At 39.8% G+C, this 26,103-nt stretch overlaps 5 protein-coding genes across 5 annotated transcripts; 1 reads left to right on the top strand and 4 right to left on the bottom strand.

Moving 5' to 3' along the window:
* The first annotated feature begins 3,837 nt into the window (after positions 1-3,837).
* Positions 3,838-5,559, top strand: LOC141716760 (benzyl alcohol O-benzoyltransferase-like). Its single transcript, XM_074518941.1, has 2 exons — positions 3,838-4,390; positions 4,522-5,559. The coding sequence occupies exons 1-2, from the start codon at positions 3,938-3,940 to the stop codon at positions 5,440-5,442; spliced, it is 1,374 nt and encodes a 457-aa protein (XP_074375042.1). The 5' UTR covers positions 3,838-3,937; the 3' UTR covers positions 5,443-5,559.
* Positions 5,560-11,635: 6,076 nt separating this feature from the next.
* Positions 11,636-12,169, bottom strand: LOC141718597 (uncharacterized). The gene has a single exon (XM_074520974.1). The coding sequence runs from the start codon at positions 12,167-12,169 to the stop codon at positions 11,636-11,638; it is 534 nt and encodes a 177-aa protein (XP_074377075.1).
* A 2,407-nt stretch (positions 12,170-14,576) lies between these two features.
* Positions 14,577-15,463, bottom strand: LOC141718596 (uncharacterized). Its single transcript, XM_074520973.1, has 2 exons — positions 15,082-15,463; positions 14,577-14,983 (listed from the first exon to the last, which is right to left on the bottom strand). The coding sequence occupies exons 1-2, from the start codon at positions 15,461-15,463 to the stop codon at positions 14,577-14,579; spliced, it is 789 nt and encodes a 262-aa protein (XP_074377074.1).
* A 2,893-nt stretch (positions 15,464-18,356) lies between these two features.
* On the bottom strand, positions 18,357-20,385 carry LOC141716759 (very-long-chain 3-oxoacyl-CoA reductase 1-like). The gene is made up of 3 exons (XM_074518940.1): positions 19,591-20,385; positions 19,257-19,326; positions 18,357-18,928 (listed from the first exon to the last, which is right to left on the bottom strand). The coding sequence occupies exons 1-3, from the start codon at positions 20,238-20,240 to the stop codon at positions 18,674-18,676; spliced, it is 975 nt and encodes a 324-aa protein (XP_074375041.1). The 5' UTR covers positions 20,241-20,385; the 3' UTR covers positions 18,357-18,673.
* Positions 20,386-21,409: 1,024 nt separating this feature from the next.
* LOC141716756 (protein NOI4-like) lies at positions 21,410-23,614 on the bottom strand. Its single transcript, XM_074518939.1, has 3 exons — positions 23,475-23,614; positions 22,169-22,348; positions 21,410-21,673 (listed from the first exon to the last, which is right to left on the bottom strand). The coding sequence occupies exons 1-3, from the start codon at positions 23,481-23,483 to the stop codon at positions 21,611-21,613; spliced, it is 252 nt and encodes an 83-aa protein (XP_074375040.1). The 5' UTR covers positions 23,484-23,614; the 3' UTR covers positions 21,410-21,610.
* Between the last annotated feature and the right edge of the window lie 2,489 nt (positions 23,615-26,103).

Below are 26,103 nucleotides of genomic sequence, written 5' to 3'. Positions count from 1 at the left end.
GTTCCCACCTGGAGGGGCTTGCTGTTGGTTCGTGTTCTGGGCATCTTCTGCTATCAAAATTACTTCGGGGTTCCGACCTTGATCTTTCCCCTGATTTTCTTCTTGACCCCGACCGCGGCCTCGAGCCGTCCCGCGATCATAATTTTCCACATCTCTGTGATCATCATATTCAGCATAGTTATCGCTGTCTGCTCGGTTATACCAGCGGGCATCAGTGCAGCCACGGTAATTGCCGCGGAGATACCCATCTAAGTACCTACCTCGACCTCCGCCTCTTCCCCTCCATTGGGGTCTTCTCCAACGGTCGCTTCCATATCCTCGACCATATCGGTCCAGCGATCTGCGGGGAGGAGCTCTCTAATGATCGCGGTGCCGCTCCTGATTTCCATGGGAATTCAGGGGCACACGCATTGTATTATGGGGAGTCGCATCTCCACGATCAGCTTCTTTTTGCCATTCAAGTAACAACATTCTTAAATCATTGTCGCCTAAGCGGATCCCCAAGCGATCCTTTAAAGCTGCGAAGCCTCGTTGCCCATTCTCCGGCATGGACTCCGCCTGTCGGTGCTCCTCAAGACTACGTCCAGACCGGTGCGGATGGGCAGCCCCCCGATTATCTGTCCGCAGGATTTCTCGACCATCAGCATCTTCTTCCACCAGCTCGATGATTGGGGACGTATCATTGGAATAGTTTAGGCGTCACGGGGTTATCGGCACACGTCCTTCTCCAGTGTGACCGTGGTCGGCCGAGGCATCTTTATCAGTCATAGGTGCTTTCCCAGGTGCATGAGTAGCACGGCTGCGACGAAGGCCCTTCTGGTCTTGCGCCGCTCCACGGTGCTCAACCTTGAATCGAAGCCGTTCAGAGCATCGCCTATGCGATACAGTTGTTCCATCAAGTCAGCATTGCTGATGATCACAGGCGGCTGTCCTCCAACGTCCGGAGTGGGGAGATCAGTCATTGGTGGAACGTAAGGTTCATGTTCATAGCCATGATCAGATTCTTCCTCAGAGCGTCCATCATAAAAACTTCCATCACGATATTGAGACATCCTTCCTCCTATATGCAGATCTTGATTAACCCCTTCTTCTAGCGCCAATTTGTTGACGGAGGAATTTGGGAGCAACAAAGTCTGAGGTTCATAGCCGGAAACAAGATCTGTGATGGCGGTTCTTCGTCGGAAATGTGAACAGTAATCGTGAACAGTGTTTGGTGGTGATGATTATTGGTGGCTGAGATTGCTTAGGGTTAGTGGTGGCTCCTTTGCGCTCTCGCTTCTGACCCCTCACAAGTTGCCTACGTATCCCTTTTTATAGGGAATCAAACCAACGTAGTTCTTGGGGAACAAGAAACGTAATGGGCTTAGATTTCTTGTCCCGAGGTCCAATGGGAAACCCATTGAAAATCGTCTTCTACTGGCTTTAGGAATGTCCGTTGATGAGGCCCAACCACAAAGGCACAAGGCTCGTCCGCGGCTCCGAGACTTCACGGATAAGGCATCTCCCTGGCCAAGGATAACCCTCCGCTACCAGCTGTTTCTCTAGTCCACGGATGCAGGTATAGCCGTGGTTCACCCCAAATGTTGGACGCATCCTTGTCCCCCGATAAGGAGCCCCTACCAGATTGCAGGACAAGTGATCCCAAGCTTTTGGGTGCAAAGTGTAGGATACTCCAAAGTCTCCCAATGAGGACACCCGTTGACTACAGAGATAGAGCTCTTAAAACACACACCAGATTTCACCCCACATTCCCAATGAGGACACCCATTGACTACATGAGGAGGTCTTCAATCATCAGGCATACCCCTGGAGGTCTCTGGCCGCGGACACCGCCTTTCCTGTAGATATGCTACAGGAAGGAGTTCTTCGATAGAGTACCTGCATCAAATAGGTTAGTACAATAATCTCCATCTTCCATGAATCTTTCAAAGAACCTGACCAAGTAATCATGTTGAAGTCTTCCCAAAGTTTCTCTACTCATTCAGGGCGCGTCCTAAGGATCACTATAGGAAAGAATTCAATCAAAGAATTCCTCACCCTTTCCTCAGTAACTGGGTGTGCCTCCTCACTATGTTTGAGGGCGTGCCTCCCATGCATAGACATCTGCAACTTTCCAGCAGCCATTTTCACCATAAGGCGCGTCCTGCTTATTCATAGGGCGCGCCCTCTTTCCTTTTATGGAAAGGTAATCTTATCTGTTCCTCAATTTTAGACGCTCTTTCTTCAATTTTACCTATTTTATCAATCTCAATCTGAATATTATTTTTACCAATTTTTGGGTATAACATCTTAGACAAAGCATTTTTTTTATTGATGTCCTTCATTTGCAACATCTAATTGCATTTTGTCTTTCATACTAAAGCGCCTGGCATTATTACAATAAAATATCGTCTTACTTCTATTCTCTTTTTCCTCATCAGCACACCTTATATGAGAGATGCTTGCGATCATTACACTTTATTCTGGTTTCAAGTCCATGTGGAAAAGAATGATGATGTCTTTTTTTCCGGTCATAGGCTGATCCAACGATCAAAGAAGAGGAATGGAATATTCTCTTTTTGTTTGAGAAGTAGGATGAGCTCCTTTTTATAGGTCATAGATGATAGGATATAAGCAACGCAGCTAAAACTCTATCTAGGGTAAATTAAGTCCAGTTGAACAACTAAGCCCCCCTCACCTGGAACAAACAAGCGGAGGATCCAGGCTCAGGATGATAGCCGAGCCCAGACCCATCCCAGAAGCAGGATCACCTCCCAACTAAAATCCAATTCAGCTAGAGCAGACTCGAGAGGGTCCCTCAAACACATGCATACCCCCACAGCCCGCCAAGCAATGGCACGTGGACACGTGACAATTACAGTTATCAACAACAAACATCTAAAATATACATGACACGTGTCAGCACGCCTTTAGTGCATCTTAAAGGTGGTACTTACCTGGACACGTGCAGAGAATCCATCTGAGTCAGGCGTCCTCCACCCCTAGCAACGAACGACCTGATCAGAAGGTACCAACCCCTAAACCATACCTTTGTCTTATAAATATTCTAAAGGGAAAGGGTTTAGAGGTTATCCTATCTTACACACAAGTATACACACACAACCACCTTTCTTTCCTATCTATCTATATTTGTCTTCCCCAAGCGAAATTTTACTCTCACACCGGAGGCGCCGCGGGGCTCAAACCCCTCTCCGATATTATTTGGTAGACACCCTGCAGCAGCTACACCACAGCTATCGCGAGAAGGTCCAGACACAGCGTCGGAAGGAGCAGACCTGCACATCGGAGTTATAATAGGTTGATCCAAGAATGAGATTAGAACAATGGACTATTTTTTTTAGCTAAGCAACAATAGACTATTTTGTTTTTGTTTGTTCGTTTTTCAAATGTATGCCCAACTGCATACAATAAGCACTAATTTCATTGAGTTTGGTATATTTTGATTGATATTTTAATCATAAATATTGATGAACCCCTTGCATTTATAACAAATTCCACCAATGAAAATGCATTAGACTCATAAAATTTAGTACTTATAAAATTTAATATTTATTGTTTGTCATCACATACACGATAGAAATACCTTTTTTCATATATAACCTGTCACTGAATATATAAATGATATCGATATATCAAATTAAAGTTACACTATAATTTTTACTTCTTTGTATAGTCCAAAGAAAAGAAAGTGTCATGCGTGCAAGACTCGCAAGTCGCAAGCCATACACCAAAACGTAAAAACTACCAAATAGACCAAGTCCACCCCGCAACTATTTTTCATCCGTATTCTTCACATTCAGTTTCTGATTAGCAGTATTTAGTACATCTAAGCTCCATTGTACTTGTATATATTCTCATGTAATATTTACACATATTTTGAACAAGTTATTTTCCAACTGCATCCACCTCTTGAATCTGACGCATACTTTATGCATGCATGGCAACACAGGAGCCACTGGTTTTCACAGTTACAAGGCTCTCACCGGAGCTAATATGTCCCGAAAAGCCTACACCACGAGAGTACAAACTTCTCTCAGACATAGATGATCAAGAAACTTGCCGTTTCCAAGTCCCCATTATCCAATTTTACCGAAACAATAATAGTGTCGTTGACGTACTAAAAAAGGACCCTGTGAAAGTCATTAGGGAAGCAATTTCCAAAACTCTTGTATTTTATTACCCATTTGCAGGTCGTCTACAGGAAGGTGCTGGGCGAAAACTGGCGGTGGAGTGCACAGGTGAAGGAGTGTTGTTTATAGAAGCCAATGCGGATGTTACACTTGAGCAATTTGGTGATGCACTTTACCCTCCATTTCCATGTATAGAGGAACTTCTTTTTGATGTACCTGGCTCTGCTGAAATTCTTAATACTCCTCTGCTCCTTATTCAGGTATTTTTATTTTTTATAATTAGCTTACACCATACTGACGTACAGATGTATCCGCCGTTAACTTAATTCTTGATATCATTAGTCTGTGATTTCTAGCTCAATTGTCTCTACATTTGATAAAATATACATAGGTGACTCGGCTCAAGTGTGGAGGATTTGTGTTGGCCTTGCGCCATAACCACACAATATGCGACGCTGCTGGATTTGTTCAATTTATGACTGCTTTAGCTGAAATTGCTAGAGGTGCAAGCGTGCCGTCTATACATCCGGTTTGGCAAAGAGAATTGCTTAATGCAAGGGACCCTCCTCGTATTACATGTACACATCCTGAGTATGATGATGTGGCTGATATGAAGGAAACCATGATTCCTACGGCTGAAATAGTCCAACGTTCTTTCTTTTTTGGCCCAGCTGAGATTCTTGCCATGCGTCGATTGGTTCCTCCTCGTTTTCGCAAATGTTCCACCTTCGAAGTGCTTACCGCTTTCCTATGGCGGAGTCGTACTTGTTCCCTGGAGCTTGATCCTGAAGAGGAGGTGCGCTTGCTGTGTGTTATTAATGCACGTGGTAATTTCAACCCTTCTCTGCCTTTGGGATATTATGGAAATGCTTTTGCATTCCCAGCAGCACTGACAACAGCTGGAAAGCTTTGTCAGAGTCCAATTGAATATGCACTGGAACTTGTGATGAAAACTAAAGAAGTTTTTAATGAAGAGTACATGAAATCTGTTGCCGACTTGATGGTTCTGAAAGGACGGCCACATTTCACAGTAGTGCGAACTTTTTTTGTCTCAGACCTGACACGTGCTGGATTTGGAACTGTTGATTTCGGATGGGGAAGACCTGCATATGGTGGTCCGGCCAGAGGGGGGACTGTGAATAGTTTTTTCATACCATTCAAGAACAAAAAGGGTGAGAAGGGAATCGTGGTGCCAGTTTGGTTACCAGCATCTGCAATGGAAAAATTTGCACTTGAAATTGATGGCATGTTGAAGAACAATTATCAATTCGTCACAGAGAAAACTTCACTTCCTATTAAGTCAGCACTGTAAAGTTTGCGTGGGCTTGTGTGCTCTGAAGTTTGGTGTGGAAATGATTGCTAAAATAAAGTGATACATGCATATTAATCGATTAATTTTGCGAGTTCTTGTTGCATAGACTGTTTCTTACTTGATCCTAATGTAATGCGATAACAGTATGAATTCAAAAATAACTACGTATAAAAATATACTTGGATTGAACCGAAAATAAGGCGTAGAACATACTGATTTACTAAATAGAATTTATTTAAGCATAAAGGATACTTTACACTTTTTGCTTACAACTAGGTTGTTCACTAACCTAGCCTAACCGAGCCGAGTTTTAATCGAACAGAGCTGAGTTTTAATTTTTTTTCCTGATGAATCGAGCCGAGCTGAGCCGAGCCGAGCTTTCTTATCGAACAAAAATCGAGTTCGAGCTCGAACTCGTTAACTAACGAACCGAACACGAGCTTGTTCGCGAACATAAATGAGCCGAGCCAGAAAAAATCCAGGTCAACCGTTGTTTGACTATGAAAATAACTTATCAAATATTTTTTTTTAAACTTTGGTTATTTTTCTAAAATATATATATATATATATCTTGACATCCATACTGTTGGATCGATGGAAAATATTTTTTAAAAAATCGAAACACCAATTAATGACTAAACACTAAATAGTGGTAATAGTCAAACTAATACTTGACTCTTAAAATAACAACCCAAATAAAATTATCTTAATTTGAAATTTTGGTTATATCTGTTGTGGAACAAAAACCTGAGTGTGTTACTATTTAATGCTAGGGTTAGTGAGTTTCGAGCTTTAATGGTTGCTCTTACATTCGGAACTATCGATCCTTGCAAGATACCTACGTATCTCTGTGTTATAGAGAATCAAGTCAAAAACGTAGTTCTAGGTTGAGGGGTAGAGCCCTTTATACAGAGGTGAGTTTAGGGTTAGACTTCTGTTGGAAAACTTGGTGGACAAGTCTCCAATTTAGATGGTGATTAGGAGTCCTATTGAGGAAGGAGCTCCAGAACCTTTTATGTAGGACTTCAAGTTCGTTTAGAACACACGTATCTGCTCTTCCAGCCGTATTGGGCCTAGTCCGTGAACAGCTAGTGGGCCTTATCTATATGGGTCGTCTTGAGTCTGCTATGAGTTCAGACTAGACAGGTCTGTACTGGACTTTAAGACAAGAAGTCCAAGTGTAATTAATGTGACATTTAATGTGTCTTTATGATGTATTTTCTATCCATATCATTTGCGCCCCAAATTCCGTGAATACTGCTCGAGTTTTCGTGAAAGTTATAATGGTCTATTCGCGATTCGGGGTACTTTCGGCCCTTCTCCGGTATCGGCCCTTCATGGGTGTCGGCCCTTCATGGATATCGTCATTTTATCGTAAAGTGTGGAGCGACCTACATATTTACAACAACTTGCTAGTGCGAGTATACACACTTAAGGCCTTTGCATAGGCTATTTGGATAGTGTTTAACACTAAACGGCCTTATCCGGGGATAAAAAGCGAGCGTTTATCACCCCTTAACCTTCGTCAAGGTTAATTATAGGGTGAAAGCTGCTAACTGGCCCTAATTGGGGCTAATCGTCCCTAATCAGGGCTAATTTCCATGTACAAGTTGCTAATCAGGCTGAAAAGAGCCTAATTTTAAGCTAGAATGCACTAATTGGCCTTAATCAAGGCTAATCCACCCTAATCGGGGCTAATCAAGACTAATAAGTATGCACGAGGTACTAATTATCCCTAATTCACACTAATTATAAGAGTGAATGGGTTAAACAACTTTAGTCGGGGCTAATTTGGTCATACAAATCACTAATTCCCCCTAATTTGGGTTAATTACGCTTAATATTCACTAATAGGCCCTAATATGGGTTTGTCACTACTTCAAATCCTGAAAATTTAAAAAAAATCAAAAATTTGCTGAATTTTTCCATTTTTTTCAAAAAAATTCAAAATTTTCAAGGGGGGGTCACCGGGGTTGAGCAGAACCTCTTGCTGCAGGATGCTCTGCTCGGCCTCATGCCCCCAAATGAGGGTTGGTTGGCATGTTAAAACAGAGGCTCCTGGTCGGCCTGGAGGAGGTTTGCCCAGGGGTCCCTGCCCCCAATTTTTTTTTGAATCTCCCACTCAGAGTCCAGGTCTTCTACATACCTTATCATGCCCTTGTTTCTCTTAATTTTCCATGGAATTAATTTCATGGTTGCCTTTGAGTTCCTCATGGCTCTGCTACGGCTGTTTCAGTGAACGTTTTGTACTCATCCTAGTGGACGTTCTGTACTCGTTCTTGCTAAACGTTATGTGTTACATTGAACTTGTCCTTATAGGAAGTCTTTACACTTCATTGAACTTATCCAAACTTCCTTTGTATGATCTTATGCACTTCAATCAACTCGTTCTCGCAGAGGTTCTAGTCTTCACGAAACTTGGTTCTGCTGAGAGTTATCCTTTTCACGAAATTTCCAAAGGGCCTCTTAAGAGGGTCTCCGAAAAAACTTTTGAAGGTCTCAGGGCTCTCCTTCAGGAGATTCTGATAAGCTGAAAGGCCTCAACTTGTTGGCAGTAGGTCAAGGCCACTACGGAGGCAAGTTGTGGTCGTCATGGCTCTGCTACGGAGCCTCCTCGTAGGCCAAAAGGCCCCAACTTGTGGGTTGGTCGGCCGGAGCTTTCCCGCATGCAAATTATGGCCGTCACGGCTCTGATACGGAGGCTCCTGGTAGGCCAAAAGGCCCCAACTTATGGGTTGGTCGATCAGAGCTTCCCGCATGTAAGTTATGGTCGTCACGACTCTGATACGGAGGCTCCTGGTAGGCCAAAAGGCCTCAATTTGTTGGCTGATCGGCCGAAGCGTCCAGGCATCCAAATTTTGGTCGTCACGAGTCTGATACGGAGGCTCCTGGTAGGCCAAAAGGCCTCAATTTGTTGGTTGATCGGCCGGATCTTCCCCGCATGCAAATTGTGGCCATCACGGCTCTGATACGGAGGCTCCTGGTCGGTCATATGCTCACGGAACTTATTTAGCTGAAAAGCTAATCTTATTTTAACTTCTATAAGTTTTGCTAATAATGGTGATTAGTGTTATCATTCCTCAGTTAAGACCAACGACTTGTGTTTAGCCTCAGCCATGCTTTTCTGATCGTTTTCTAGTGAACGTTCTGTTCTTCATGAAATTTGTTTTCGTAGACGTCCTAATCTTCACAAAATTTGTTCTCATGGACTCTTTACCCTTCGCAAAACTTGTTCTCATGGACGTTATAGTCTTCACGAAACTTGATCTTGTTGGGCGCCTACTTTTTCAAGAATTTTCAAGGAATTTCAGATGAGCTCCGCCAGAAAATCTTCAGGAGGGTCTGGATCAACCCTATAGGGGTTCCTGGTCGGCTATAAGGCCTTCATGTGGCCTGGTCGACCAATCATGCTCTTTTTAATGGATATTATGCCCTTTTTCTAGTGAGCGTTTGTACTTGTTCTCGTGAACGTTCTATTCTTCACGAAACTTATTTCCCTTCGTGAGGGTTCTAGTCGGCCTAATCCTTCCTTGTGGAGGACTAGGTATCACTGACTCTTGGTAGGCCAGAATCTCACCTCCGTGAGCGTCTTACTATTTATGAAACTTGTTCTCGTGAACGTTCTGTTCTTTACGAAATTTGTTTCCGTGGAAGTTCTTGTCTTCACCAGGAGCATCCCTTGGCTCTAGTTCATGGTTTTCTTGGAACCTTCATTTGGGGAACATCCCTATTAGTTTCGGACGTCTGTAGACGTTCTTTCGAGGATGTACTAGTCGGCCTAACCCCTCTATGTGGAGGAGTCGGCTTCAAGGACTCTTGGTCGGCCATAGAGACCAAGCACTTGAGGCCCTGGTCGGCCGTAACCTTAATGTCTAAAGCTTATTGGCCCTTCGGGACCTTATTTCGTGGAAGTTTTTGAACTTCAATCTTCTCAATATCAAGTCGTGGCTTAGACTTTCTTCTCTATCTTTTTTATTCAAGGAGTGCCTTTCCGGGTGAGGGCCTCATCTGAGGACCCTTTAGATGGCTGAAGACCTTCATGGATGGCTATTCGTCCTCCTCTAGTCGTCCAAGGAAACCATTCATGACCCCTATGGTCGGTCAGGGGAAATAGTTTTTGCTTTCTTGGACAACATGTCTTGGTCACGTTCGTGAAGGGCCTCAAACAAAAACTATCATGTTCGTGTTCGTGATAGGTCTTCACAATTCAAAGGAAGCTTATTAAAGCTGGCCTTCGAGGCTTCTCTGTCGAGGGTACCTATCTTCCACCTAATTTTCCATTGGTTAAATTTGTTCCAATTAGGCGAACAGCTTCCTGAAGCGGAGATGTGAGGGGCTCATGCCTTGTATCAGGTACATCTCTTCTTTTTAGAACTTTCAATACTTCAAATTTAAGGAGGAGCATGGCTGGCTTAAGGCCTCCCTTGGAGGCCGGTCTGCCGGAGCCCTTTCCAAGGGATATCCAGTTGGCCAATGGCCTTCTCTGGAGGCTGATCAGCCTTCTTTGGTAGACTGAAGTCTGTAGTGTAGACTTTAGTCGACCAAATACATTTTGTGAAGTTAGCTTTCTAACATCTTTTTCTTATTAGGCCAACGCCTATTTCGCAGCTTCTTTCACTAAGAGTATAAAATGGAGGAGTGAGCACATGGCCTTGAAGGCATTGAAGAAGAAACTTGAGAGAAAGTTTCAGGATTGGGATTCTAGAGCACTCTTAGCGTTTATCAACAGTCTGAAAACTTTTTCAAGATGATGGACACCCATGATGATGAGGTGTGCTATGTTAACATGTCCATTGGCTCTATTCATAGCTCTTACCCGGATGTGGTAAATTTGTGGGGTTTCCTAGCCTTTGGGTTGTTTCTGAGATTGCCACTATTGGCCAATCATCTGATTTTGGACTATAGATTATCCTTCAGTGTTTAGGCCTTGCATTGCTTTGTTTGCCGTGTGTGGATTTTATTCAGCGGTTATCTGTTTGCGGTCCTTCATGGACTTGAACATCTTCCGCGTGTAACATAATTGTTCATCATGACTTGATTTATGATCCTTCAAGATCTCCTGCATTTGTAGTTTGATTTCATATTCATCTTTTATTTTCGGTACTTTGGTCCTTCGGGACTTTTATTCATTAGATGCTCGTACACTGGTCGGCCTTAGTCCTCCATTTACTACTAAGTACTAGGAACATGTCTTTCATGTCCTAAACATAATAAACCTTCAGGTTCGAAACGTGCCAGCTGGTATGAGGCACTTTGTCACCGCTCAGGGTTTCCAACTTATAGGATCCTCGTCCTAATATTTTCTTGACCTTATATGGTCTTTCCCAGTTAGGGGTTAGCTTTTCTTTCTCTTCAACTCCTAATGCCTCAATATTTCTTAAGATTAAGTCTCCTAGGTAAAAGAACCTTTCTTTAACCCTTCTATTATAATAGAGGGAGGCTCTTCGTTGATGCTCTGCATTGCGGGCATTGGCCTCGTCCCTGACCTCGTCAATGAGATCGAGAGCGAGCCTCATGCCTTCTTCGTTGGTCTCTGGCTCGTAAGCTTCGACCCTAGGGCATCCATGTGTGATTTCAAGGGGCACCACTGCCTCGGCTCCGTAAGCCAGCATGAACGGGGTAGCTTCAGTTGTCACTTTGTAGGTGGTACGATATGCACATAGTATAGGTAGCAACTCATCCACCCAAGTGTTTCTCGAGTGTTCAACCCTCTTCTTAAGTCCATCATAGATGATTCTGTTAGCAATTTCTGCTTGCCCGTTTTCCTGAGGATGTGCAACCGAGGTGAAGCGAAGTTCTATGCTGTTATCATCGCAGTACTATCTGAATTCTGCATTATCGAATTGTTTCCCATTATCCATGACAAGGATGCGTGGGATTCAATATCGGTATATCACATTCTCCCAGAAAAATTGGTCCATTTTCTTAGTGGTTATCTTGGCTAGTGGCTTAGCCTCAATCCATTTTGTAAAGTAGTCTATGGCTACCACAATGAACTTTCTCTGTCCCGATACTACAAGAAATGGTCCAAGTATGTCCATTCCCCACATTGCAAAAGGGATGGGTGTGCTGATCGATGTAAGCCTCTCGAGGGGCTGTCGTCCGATTGGAGCGTGCCTCTGGCATCTGTCACATTTATTCACATAATCCTTTGCATCGACTAGCATAGTTTGCCAATAGAATCCCAACTGAGTTATCTTGTGAGTGAGGGCCCTGCCCCCAAGTGTTGTCCACAAATCCCTTCATGGGCTTCTTTAAGTGCCTCATCTGCTTCAAGAGGTCTTAAGCACTTCAAGTACGGAATGAAAAAGGACCTTTTATAAAGAAGGCATTCAATCAATGAGTATCGCAATGCTCTAACCGACAGCTTGCGTGCCTCCTGGGCATCGTCGGGAAGCCACCCAGTTTTTAAGTGGGTCTTGATCGGGTCTATCCAACAGCTTGGCACACCAACCGGGGCTATCAGATTTATGACATGAATAGTAGGGGTCTTCAAGACCTGGAAGTAAATACTTCTCGGATAGTTCTCGATTTCAGACGAGGTGAACTGAGACAAGGTATCCGCCGTAGTGTTCTCCTCTCTCGAAACATGTTCTGCGTACCACTCATCGAACTGAGTCGGTATTCCCATTACGACTCTCAGGTACTTGGCCATAGTATCGTCATTGGCCTCAAACTCTCCATTAATTTGAGCAACTACAAGTCTTGATTCTCCATAGACCTTCATATTTTTGGCCCTCACGGCTCTAGCCAAGCCTAAGCCAGCTATCAATGCTTCATATTCTGCTTCGTTGTTCGTAGTTAGGAAATCCAACTTCAAAGTATATTCAATCATGAACCCATCAGAGCTTTGCAATACTAGGCCTGCACCACTAGATTTCGTTTTGGACGCTCCGTCAAAATGGAGAACCCAATACTCTTTCAAGGCCGTTTCTTCATCCTTTTCCTTCTCTGCTCCTTCTGGGGTTATTATCTCTTGCCCCCCGACTTCTTGGTCGTTAATGCTGCATTCAACCACAAAGCCTGCTAAGGCCTTAGTCTTGATGGCCGTTTGAGGCTTGTACCTGATATCAAATTCTCCTAGCTCAATTGCCCATTTGATGAGCCTCCCACTGGCCTCGGGCTATGAAGAATGTTCCTCAAGGGTTGGTCCGTCAGGACTTCGATCTTGTGAGCCTGGAAGTATGGTCTCAACTTCCTCGAGGCAGTGATGAGAGCAAGCGTGAACTTTTCCGTGGTGGAGTAATTCAACTATGCTTCATGGAGCACCTTGCTTACGTTGTACACAGGCTTCTGGAGCTTCTGCTCTTCCTTCACGAGGACTGCACTCATGGCTTGTTCAGATATCGCGAGGTACAAATAAAGAGTGTCCTCCGGACTTGGTTTAGCCAACAACGGGGCTTCAGTAATATACTTCTTTATCTGTTCAAAGGCCTCTTGGCTCTCAGTTGTCCATTCAAAGTCCTTCACCTTCTTAAGGGTTTTGAAAATTGGCAGGCATTTGTTCACCATATTTGGAGATGAACCTCCCTAGAGCTGCGATTCTTCCTGTCATCTTTCGAATATCCTTGATGAAGCATGGTGGCTCCATGTCTAGCATGTCTTTGATCTTGTCAGGGTTGGCCTCTATTCCTTTCTTAGAGACCATGTGACCCAAAAATTTTCCAGATCCAACACCAAAAGCACACTTGGCTAGGTTTAACATCATCTTGTGGTGACTCGGCACTTCAAATGCCTCTATGAGATGGCTAATATGACCGGCCTTGCTTAGGCTTTTGACTAACATGTCATCAACATAGACCTCCATGGTCTTCCCAATTAGATGGGCAAATATCTTATTTACCAGCCTTTGGTAAGTAGCTCCCGCATTCTTAAGTCTAAAAGCCATAACAAGATAACAAAATACACCAAATTCAGTTATGAAGGATACCTTGGGGGTGTCATCCTTATGCATTCTAATCTGATTGTAACCATTGAAGCCATCCATAAAGCTTAGCATCTCATGTCCAGCAATGGCATCGATCAGGGTATCAATCTTTAGTAGGGGTAACAATCATTGGGACAAGCATCATTCAAATCAGTAAGTCAATGCACATCATCAACTTCCCATTGGCCTTCTTAACCATTACGGGGTTGGTCAACCATTCAGGGAATTGTACTTCCTCAATAAATCCAGCTTTTAAAAGCTTCTCGACCTCCTGCTTAATGGCTTCCAGCCTATCATGGGCATAAGTTCTTTTCCTTTTCTTTACATCCTTCCAAGTTGGATCAACGTTCAACCTATGAGTTATAAGGTTTGGTTCAATCCCAGGCATATCAGTTATTGTCCAAGCAAATACATCACTATCTTCTTTGAGGAAAATTGCCATTCAGCCCTTCAAGGGCTTGTCCAGAGATGTCCCAATGTACATGACCTTCTCCGGGTCTAAGGGATCTAAAGGAATTTGGACCAAATCCTCGGATGGCTTCCCTCACAGTTCATCATTCTCTCGGACATCCATGTCTTCTATGGGGAGAACCTGCCCCCGATTCCATCGGGCATAAGTGTTACAACATAGCAACTGCGGGCCATTTTCTGATCTCCTTTTGCTTCTCCAACAGCATTCCTAGTTGGGAACTTCAGTACCGTATGGTAGGTTGAGGGCACATCCTTAAAAGCATGGATCCCCGTTCTACCCATGATAGCATTGCAAGTAGAGGCTGCATTAACAACCTGAAAGTTTAACATTTATGTGGCCTCCCTGGGTTCTTCCAGATAGTTACGGGAAGTTGTATTGCTCCTTCGACTTTGCATTCCACATGATTAAACCTGTAGATGGGTGCGTCGGAGGGAGTTAGTTGAGAATCATTGTATCCCATCCTTATGAATGTGTCATGGAACAGAATGTCCACGGAAGCTCCATTGTCCACTAGGACCCTCATAACAGGACAATTTCCAATTACCGGAGTGATAACCAGAGGATTATGATGAGGAAATTTCAAACCTTCAAGGTTTGGATCACCAAATTCTAGTGGCATCTCTGACTTAGAACGCTTAGATGGCTCTCCAACTATGCTCATTACTTCTCTTGCATAAGCTTTTCGGGAGTTCCTTGTAGTACCAGCTGCTGTAGGTCCTCCTGAGATCATATTGATTAACAGCCCTCAGGGCTGTGGGTTGCAATCTCTGTCGTTATCCCTTCGATCGTCATCTCTTCGATCATTGTCTCTTTTTGGCCTTCAGCCTCTTCACCCTTGGTGAAATGTCCGAATTTTCCTCTTCGGATCAAATAATTAATCTCATTCTTGAGTTGCCTACAATCGTCAGTGTTATGACCAATATCTTTGTAAAACCTGCAGTACCGACTCTTGTCTCTCTTCTCGGGGTCTCCCCTTAGTGGCTTCGGCCATTTGAAGTCTTTATCCTTTTCAATTTCCATAAGGATTTGGCTCCTTGGAGCATTCAACCTTGCATATTCAGTGAACCTTGGTTGTTGATTCTTCTTAGAAGATGAGGAGTCAGAGTTTTTGCCAATTCGTGGATATTTGTCCTCGTATTCCGCTTCTTGTTCCAAGTAGGTTCATTATTCACAGTTGTCTTCTTCATACTCTCCGCCACCTTGATATATTTTCCGGCTCTATCCTAGAGCTGCAGCATACTTTCGGGAGGGCGCTTAGCCAAGGACATAGCTACCTTATCATCAAGATCAGGGACCTTCAAAGCCTCCTTCGTAAATCGATTCGAATATTCTCTCAGGGACTCCTTCGCTCCTTGGACTATGCCCATGAGAGAGGCTGAACTCTTCTCGTGCACTCTGCCACTTATGAACTGTTTGATAAAAGCTTTACTCAAGTTATTAAAGGATCCAATAAAGTTTGGGGGAAGACGGCTGTACCACCTTTGAGCCATGCCCAATAGGGTTTGAGGGAAGGCTCGACACTTAAAAGCATCGTTCACGGGCTGTAGCATCAGGACGTTAGATAATGTCCTAATATGATTAGCAGGGTCGCCAGTACCATCATATGCTTTGATGGTGGGCATCTTGAACTTCCTTGAGATGTGGGCATTCATTATCTCATCAGTGAATAGTGGGTTTGGATCATCAGGATCTCCTAGGGGTAAAAGATCACTTGGATCAGCCCTTGGGGAAACTGTCTTTCTTGGTATTGGACCATCCAGGTCTATGACTAGAGAAGGATTTCTCCATCTCGGAGCGAGTGGGGGTCTTGGGGCCAGATGTATCTCCAGGTCACGCTTCAGCCTTTGGATCTCAGCTTCATGAGCCCTGATCCTCTCTTGAACATCTTGGGGATTCTTCCCTTGAGTGCTCCTAGAGCGTTGTTCAGTATCAGCCATCGGCTCTTTGCCAGCACGCCTCCTTCTTGGAGCAACATCATCATCCGATGATTCAGGGTCTCTTTCAGTATAAGGTCCAGAGAATTCTTGATCCTCCGGAATAGGAGTCAAGCCACGTATGTATTAGGGCGTCTTCCCTTATGCTTCACTCCTATTAGAGTGTCCACTCCCTCCAACTTCGGGGTATAGAGGCATCCCGTAAGGGGTATTTTTAGTAGTCACAATCGTCGAGTACCCATACCCAACGGGTTGAGAGTTCACAGGTGCATATAGCTGCTGAAATTGGGGATTCGTCCCTTGAGGAGCCGGGGGATTCGTCGCTTGTGGCTGAGCCTCGGTTGCCCATACCAGGGTTCCTCCTTGGATGGAGGCATAAGTTGCGTGTGGTGGTACTTCCACCGCTGATGCAATTGTTCGCGGTGGAACAGTAGTGTCTGTTCCACCATTGTTTCTCCTCCGTGTATCCACCATGGTTGTTGTAGTCTTCCCACAGACGGCGCCAAATGTTGTGGAATAAAAACCTGAGTGCGTTAGTATTTAATGCTAGGGTTAGTGAGCTTCGAGCTTTAATGGATTCTCTTGCGTTCGGGACAATCGATCCTTGCAAGATGCCTACATATCTCTATGTTGTAGAGAATCAAGCCAAAAACGTAGTTTTAGGTTGAGGGGTAGAGCCTTTTATATAGAGGTAAGTTTAGAGTTAGACTTATGTTGGGAGACTTGGTGGACAAGTCTCTAATTTAGATGGTGATTAGGATTCCTATAGAGAAAGGAGCTCCAGAACCTTCTATGTAGGACTTCGAGTCCGTTTAGAACACACGTCTCTGCTCTTCTAGCCGTATTGGGCCTAGTCCGTGAACAGCTTGTGTTTGTGGACCTTGACGACCTCAGCTAGTGGGCCTTGTCTATGGGCCGTCTTGAGTCTGCTATGAGTTCGGACCCGACAGGTCTGTACTGGACTTTTAGACAAGAAGCCCAATTGTAATTAATGTGACATTTAATGTATCTTTAGGATGTATTTTCTATACATATCAATATCATTAAAATATATTTATTTTGACATCCATACAGTTGGATCAATTAAAAATAATTTTAAATAAGTTGAGACACCAATACAGGACTAAACAGTAGTTACTAGTACTAGTCAAACTAATATTTGACTGTTAAAATAGCAAACCAGATAATATTATTTTCATCTTTAACTTTGGTTATATCAATAAAATATATATATATATATATATATATATATATATATATATATATTATGACATCCATACAGTTGGATCGATATAAAGTATTTTTAAAATAATCAAAACAACAAATCAGGACTAAACACTAATTAGTGGTAATAGTCACATTAATACTTGACTGTTAAAATAACAAATCAAATAAAATTATCTTGATTTGAAACTTTGGTTATATAATTAAAATATATTTATTTTGACATCCATACGGTTGGATCAATTAGAAATGATTTTAAATAAGTCGAGACACCAATAGAGGACTAAACACTAGTTATTAGTACTAGTCAAACTAATATTTGCCTGTTAAAATAGCAAACCAAATAAAATTATTTTAATCTGTAACTTTGGTTATATCAATAATATATATATATATATATTATGACATCCATACGGTTGGATCGATATAAAGTATTTTTAAAATAATCAAAACAACAAATCTGGACTAAACACTAGTTAGCGGTAATAGTCAAACTAATACTTGACTGTTAAAATAACAAACCAAATAAAATTATCTTGATTTGAAACTTTAGTTATATCATTAAAATATATTTATTTTGACATCCATATGGTTGGATCAATTAAAAATAATATTAAATAAGTCGAGACACCAATACAGGACTAAACACTACTAACTAATACTAGTCAAGCTAATGTTTGACCGTTAAAATAGCAAACCAAATAAAATTATTTTGATCTGAAACTTTATTTATATCAATAAAATATATATTTTATGACATCCATACGGTTGGACCGATATAAAGTATTTTTAAAATTATCGAAACAACAAATCTGGACTAAACACTAGTTAGCGTTAATAGTCAAATTAATGCTTGACCGTTAAAATAGTAAATTAAATAAAATTATTTTGATGCGAAACTTTGGTTATATGATTAAAATATATATTTTATGACATTAATACGGTTGGATCGATGAAAAATATTTTTAAAAAAAATCTTAACTAAAATTTAATTATGAAGCCAGATTTTAAAATTGGAAACTAAAATTAAAAAAATTCTAAATCACGTTAAAATATATCACATATGGTATGCAAAATGATCGTTGGAAGATGAAACAAAATACAGTGAAGCCGGATTTTTTTTTAAAAATATCATACCTATATAAAAATATTCAGGATATAGTAGAATTTTTTCGAATTTTAACGAGCGACTTCGAGCCGAGTTAAACCCGAGCTCGAGCCGAACAACCCAAAGATCGGCTCGAGCTCGGTTTGCTTAACGAACCCATTTGTCTATTCGAGCTCGCCGAGCTCGAGCTTGTTCACGCACAGCTTGGTCCTTGAACCGCCCTAATTACAACTACTGTTTTCTCGCAGCTTAGGGCCCAACATATTCTTGATATATATAAATTTGCATCTAACCAGTGAAAGCTCGTTATAAACTACTCCCTGTATGGCAACAATTGGAGTCACAAGGCAATCTACATCTAGCACAACGGGTTGTAAATTCTAATGTGAGCACAAATGTTGGGATGGGAGCATCTAAACCCCATTTTATTTGGTTTTGCCGAACTGTCACAGTCATACATTCCCTTGGCTAGTCATACACCAAATAACATGTATAGATGCAAAGCAAACAACATGGTCACCAGGCATTTGAAGTATGTCTGTAACCTGGGAGAATGAGAAGCCTGTTCAATTCTTCTTCCGAGCATCTTTGAGTTGTCCTCTCTTGCGGAGTGAAAGGAAGTACCACAAAGCCAGAGCGTCAAGAATAAAGTCAGGTGTAGAGTTTGCCAAAGCCCACATGACAGAATGAGGCCAGTAAGGAGTGCATTGGTGCTCATAGCCTACCCATCGCAGGGCAGCTCGAACATAACCATCAGATGATGGAACCAGGAATGAAGATTTCCGTATTGATGCCATCTTTGTTGCTACGTAACAGGGGACCTGTAACAAAACACATTAAGATCAAGGTATAGTAACTTTACAGTCCATAATATTAACTACATTATGCAGAGCGAAAAAATTAGTCTCTTTTTACAGTATTATGATAGCTCGCTCGCCAGAGTTGAAAATAAGTTTGTAAACTGACTGACAAGTGTATATTTGATATCTGTTAAGTCATGGGTCAAATCTTAAAAATAGTTTTTTTTTTCTTTCTAAAAGGGTAAGACCGTGTACATCGGAATCTTTCTCTATTGATGCAAAAATCTTATACACCGGATATGCCTTTACAAGAAGACCTTTTAAATCATGGGAAAGTGTAGAGCAATACCTGACACTGGACGTCAATGCCGCTCCTTTTGTACTCCACATAAAGGGATTTCGAGAACTGATCGACATATCTGAAAGATACAAACATTCAACTTTTAATCACTTGGCATGTTGCAATTCTACATATTTAAAGAAGGAATCTAAGTTTTAGTTCTGTGGAGTTGTTCAAATATTTTGGTTTAAGAAATATTGCAACTTTCTGCTAAGGGAAGCGAAGTACATCCCACCCAGAAGCATGGTCTGGAGAGTTGAGAAGCTACAAACTGACATCAAAACAGAGAAAGAAATGCAGAGGGAGTAACAATAGATAACTAAGACAAGTCTAGTTCTCTTACCCTTTTGCAGCAGCATAAACAGTGTAAAGAGGATAAGAAGATAATATAGATCCACCACCAGCAGAACCAATATTAACAATTGCACCTCTCTTCCTCTTCAGCATTCCAGGCAACACGGCATGAGTGACCTTGGTAGTCCCCTCGATATTTATTTTTATCAAATCAGCCATCAATTTCTCGTCCAATTCATGTACGTACCTTGCATAAGGGTAGCAACATCCCACATTATTAATTAGAACTCCAACATCCAAACCATCAATAACTTCACCAATCTTTCTTAGCCCTTCCGATAAATCACCTGAAAAATCTAGAACAACAGTTTTAATCTTGGTATTTCCTCCTTTAGCCAAGATTGCATCAGAAACATGTTTGAGCTTCTCAGGGTTCCTGCCAACAAGAATAAGATTGAGGCCTTTTCGGGCCAGCTGGAAGGCGAAGGCTTTGCCAATACCATCGGTTGGCCCTGTGATCAGTGCCCACGACCCGTAGTTCTTGAGGTTCTTGGCCGGTCTTAGAAAATAAACAAAGACCCATTTGAGAAAAGAAAATAATAATTTGGAAACAACGAAAGAACCAATAGCCAGAAGAAGGAGAGGAAGCCACAAGGGCAGAGAATTTAGTTGTCCTGTAAACCAGAGCTCCATAAGCATATTGTAAAACGTTTGTGATAAATATTCAATCTTTAGGCGTTTATATAGGAGATTTTTCGATATAATGAGTGCCTCCAGTACTTTTCAAGAGTATCATTTTCTTAGATCTTCACATTAATAATTTGACATTATAATTCTTTTGATGTTAAATATCAACTAGATTACTCTGTAGTTATTAACTAGATTACTCTTTATTTATAACTAGATTGTTCCAACTGATATGAGCAACTAGAACCTTATTTAGCTACTGCATGTGAACCCAGCCATAGCTTGTACTTAGTATGGTACAATGGCAGTTGAGTGGTTGGTCATTTCGGAATTAAAAGCGAATCGTCCCGTTTTTAGCCTATCAGACACATCTCATATTTTGGAAATTAGACGTAGAGAGAACTTTTTAGCAGTAAGAGATGGAAGAGCTGAGATATTCGCAGTTATATTGCTTGTGGAGTCGTTGGTTGAATTAGCGGTGAAGAAGGTTGTTGAGCTAACAATCATAATTGTTTGGTCCACCTTGCATACTACAGACTCAAGTCAAGTTTTTACTTTTTAGTAGGGGAGGCATTTAATACAAGCAAGCAATGTTAACTTTTAGCAGCTGTAATAACTGAGATCCGGGGCCTTTTTCTTATTTGGGTACTGAATAGTACATGGCTACCATCTCAAAGCCAAGCTAAACTTAACTGGCCCTGTACCACTCTCGGTCCAGCGCTCCCTTGATTAATTTTTTTTTTTTTTTAAAAAAAAAAATCCTAATGACATTAATAATCTCCGCTTATAGTAGGAGTTCAGAACATTACAACCCTAGGAAATAAACTGAAAAGATAGAAGCCCTTGCTGCACCAAGGGCAGCAGCACTACAAGGATCTTGAAGACATCAGCAGACTCAACCAAACTACTAACTAAAGGACCTAAACAACATTATGAATCCAATCATAACTAGACACTGAACTGACAAACTCAAACAAGACTTAAACCAAGACTTCAACTGCTAGAGCAACTTAGAATACAAGTTAGTTTCGTTCAGCTCCTTACTCTCTGCAAGTGATTTTGATCCGATCATAGTTGAACTTGAAGCATATTTTGCCGTGTTAATACCCAAAGCTCATACTGTTTATTATCTAAAAATTAAGTAAAGCTTCACAACAGTATTCGTAGACATACACTAAACATGGACGAAGTATATGGGTAAGTATATATGTTCTTCAGTAACATTAGTACAAGCGCACGTTTATGTGTTTCGTGTCTTCTCTTCCCAATTACATTTTACATGGATGCATGATTATGTATTGTAACTCATCTTATAATTAACATACATGTAAAATAGGGGAAAAGGGAAGCTTTCTTGCACTATGCGACCCCCACAATTTCTATTACTCTTTCTCTTTCTCGATCACTGCTGCTGAATTTCTCCAGCGGAAGCAACACCACTCCCTCTGCACCAACCAACGAGAAAATCATATCAAATTTATTTATGTCAGAGCTACTAAGTATGTAATATTTACAAATAAATGACTTCTAGAATTGTTTGTTTTTCTAGTGGCATTCGAACACAGAATACAGTACTTGTTAGGTATAAGAAACTGCAGGGTATAAAGATAAAGACAATGGCTCACAGGGCATATGAAGCTATATACATTCTTAGAGGTGGATCTTGCTGGGTTTTTATGCAATGCACTCTTTAGGTATTTAAAAATTGACATAAAACTCATCATAAATACAGACAATCAATACAAGCAAAAATTTGGCGGGAAAGTTTGTCTCACATTATTAAATTAGCAAGGGTGAAATATAGTTCTGCAACAAAGTAACAAACATAACTATATCAATATGTTTTGAAATTAGAAAAGGCTTAGGCTACCAGTTACTGAAACAGCAGGGAACTTAGCAGGAAACTTGGCGGTATGTTATAACATAATTAACATACATACCTTTGGAAGGTTTGGGTGAGGTCTAGGCTCAACCCTACGAGGCGGACCTCCATTCAAAGCAGTTATATTAGTTTTCTTGTCATCCCTAGCCTTGGCAAAAATAACTGTGAATCCATCAGCAGATGAAGGATTATTAACATCCCACTCGCCGAATTTTGGCAAGGGACGCCCCTTATCTTGCTGCATACATATATGGACAGTAAAAGCTTTAGAATTTCACAATTTTTTTCAGTAATATGTAATTGTTGATTGTCAACTACAATATGAGATAAGTAATGAATCCGCAAGAATACTTCCAGTTATTAAGAGAAAATGCATTTGCACAAGTACAACACATACAGTCTTCTATCACAAGTTCTGGTGGGTGGTGCTATATGGAAAGCATCAAAACATTCTTATTTTAAAATCATTTTTCTTTCACATTTGATAATTTTATCTTACGAGCAAGGCTACATGAATAGTAAATTGGTGTTCACATAATAAAAAATCGCGAGAAATAAGAGTGGTAACCTGGAATTAACACTACCCTTAGTTCTTCGGTGTACAGTATAATAAACTCGAGCTAACTTTTGGTAAACGAGCTCAAGTGTCACGTTCAAGATTATTCAAAACCAACAGAGCAGGTCTCTTATACTTCAACGGACATATTATTCTTTTCAAATTTGGGGTTGTTAACAACAAATGTGCGGAATCTGACTAATCAAGCTCCTAATTTGTTTAGAGATGTTAAGAGTACTTGAAAGAAGCAACAATAAAGACCTAGTTTTCCTTTAAAAAAAACTTGAACTTAAGCTTATCATTAGACATCAATGTTTTATAATTATCATTAGACATCCACTTGTGTTCATCAATGTTTGGATACCTTCACGACTTATAAGTTACTTATCGGATAAACCAAACACGTTAGTTTTACAGTTTTACTTAATTGGCTCCTCCATCATAACGAGAGGTCGAGGCTTCTAATTTTAGCTCAAGTGTCATCAATGTGAATTTCGTGTACCGACTTTAACCAGGAAAAAAATGTGCATAAATTCAAGATTGAATTGCAGAAAACAGCCTTTTAAATTTACAATTTTGTCTTCATGACAAAGGTATTAATACATTAACGATTGCTAACAATTTAAACCTAGCTAGATAACGATATTAATACATTAACGATTCATTGGTATTAACACAGGGCAACATGCAACATAAACAAAAGTCTTAACATGATTTATCGATTCATATTTATGTTATATCTTCATACAATTTATGTTTACAAAGAAAATCCATTACGTTGGTAAATGAAAAAGAGAGATGAACTTACCGACGTCATTACATATATATATATATATATATCTAATGAACGAGGAAGATATGGGACACAAGAGATCCCTCGAGAGAGGAAGGAGAACGAAGACAAAATATGAAAATGTGGGTGGCAAAAGTTGTTGGGGTCAAAAGACTCAAAACAACAACTAATAAAGGGCCTACTTTTATATCCGTATTTACTTTTTTTTTAGTTAATATAAATAGATTAAACTCTTAATTGTGTTAATTCGTTAAATTGATACTACAAATATTATATTTTAATATTTAATTAATCTGTCTCAAGCTTTAAACGTATGTTAGTATATGTTTGTAACTTTGATGCAATAGGGAAAGCCGGTTAAAGCAATTCTAATGATTGGCACCTGTCGAAGGGTTTGAATTTTGTCATATAAGTAAAAATATTATATTATAAATTTTATATCTTTCATATCACTTTTAGTACTATTTTTTCAAAAAAAATACTCCAACGGTTGACGCCCCAAGATGTAAACTTCATTAATTCAACAGAAAAATGCTTAATTGAAATATATTAGAGAAATGATATTTTATCCATCATGAGGACCACAAATGAAGTTGACACCATATTTTATGGGATGCCAACTTCTGGCACCCCAAGTTGGCACCCGGTGCCAACTCATTTGACACCAAAATGACATATTAGAGAAGGAAAAGGATGTCAAATCACGTCATGCCACATGTCGTTGTCACGCCTCTTCACACCCTCCATTGGAGTTTCTCTTTAAGTATTATGTGTTTCAAAATCCTCAAAATAAGAGTCATTTCAATATTTAACACACATTTCGAGGTATAAAAAATGATACTTTCATTTTTTATTTTTAAAGAATTTTTTTCTGAATAAAAATATAAATATTAAATTTTAATTTACAAAAATTTTTGAACAATGATTTACAAAATTCGTGCTAAAAGTTAAAACGTCTTTTATTTTGGGATGAGAGAGTAGTGAAATATGAAAAACCGAATTTAAAACTGAAAAAAAGTAAATTAATGTTAGAAATTAGGGGTGACCTTATTTATAGGCGAATAAATTTTGCATTGAAAGCCACAAATACTAAATGTCACCAACATTTTCAAACTCCAAATTGCCTATATGCAAAAGTATAATGATGCAACTTATATATATATATATACATATATATATACATATATATATACATATATAATAGAAAACCTCCTTATCAAGAGAAGCAAGGAACTCCGTCTTAGCAATTAATTTATTACTTCATTTAAATTTGATTAAAAGAATACATAATGGCAGCAATGTAATTTATTAGAAAATCAAGGTCAAATCTTTTGGCATAAATCGTATTATTCATTCCTTATACATTTCAAAGAGAGAAAGAATATCAAATCACACATTGATTAAACTAGAGACCTTTGCCCGCGCGCTACGCGTGCTAGCAAATAAAAATTAATTTTATTATTTTTTACGATTAGCACCAAATAAAATATTTTACCATTTCTTTTTATAATTTGAATATTTTATTTTTCGCTGGAAATCATGGTGTTGAGTTTAGGTAAAAGTATCTCAAATATTATTGTCACGAATAGTTGCGATATGATGTTAGTATTATTTTTTTGTTGCTAATATATAAGAGAAAAATAAAAGTTTCAAATTAGACAATAACATAAATTACTTAATGTGGTTTAATTTTATGAAAAAATGTATAGATACCAAATTATGGCTAAATTGAAATACAATTGACACATCTCCAATTCTTTTATCAGGCACCAAAAAGTTTCAGTTATTTTTTTTACTACAACTACAGAGTAACTATCACTTGAATAAAAAATTGAGGTATTAGTGTTATTCACCGGGTCCATTTTGTTAATTCCTCCTCTATATGCACTCTTACATCATTGATTTTTTTTTCACATATGATATTACATATGATACTTCTGTGTATATCTTTAAGTTTGTTGAACATTAGTGATGAGTGATTAAGTAATTGTTCGAATCTGATTTTATTCATCCATGCATGTTCTTCATATCATAAAATCAAATAATTATTAAGTAAACATATAATGATTTCACATTTATAGATGAAATGAATTATATTTAAAAATTGGGGATTGAGTTTGAGCTAATAGAATATTTTGTAGCAAATGTTACAATCATGCATTTGAGCAATCTATACTGTAGCAACTAGGAATTTCACGACGTGATTAAGTGAATAAAGTATAATTATGTGTTGTAATTATAAATTATGTGCTAAATGAATTTTGTTGGTTACTTGTCTTTATTATATATTAGTAACTGGGTACGTAAAATGACCCGTTCCAGTTTGATGAGTCAGCTACGCGTGCTAGCAAAAAAAATTATTAATTTTTACGATTCGCACCAAATAAATATTTTTACCATTTTTTTACCATTTGAATAGTTTATTTTTCACTGAAATATAATGGTGTCGAGTTTAGGTAAAAGTCTGTCAAATAATATTGCCATAAATAGTTTAGACAATACCAAAATTAAATAATATGATTTAATTTAATGAAAAAAAGATATACATACAATACAACAGTCACATTCATTCTTAGATTACATCACATATTCTGCACCTAAAAAAGTATGTACAGCGGCAATTTATTAAAGATTTTCCAAACTT

The sequence above is a fragment of the Apium graveolens genome, chromosome 4 (genome assembly GCF_009905375.1).
Source record: "Apium graveolens cultivar Ventura chromosome 4, ASM990537v1, whole genome shotgun sequence".
NCBI classification, from domain to species: Eukaryota; Viridiplantae; Streptophyta; class Magnoliopsida; order Apiales; family Apiaceae; genus Apium; species Apium graveolens.
This window is presented reverse-complemented; position numbering and strand designations above follow the sequence as displayed.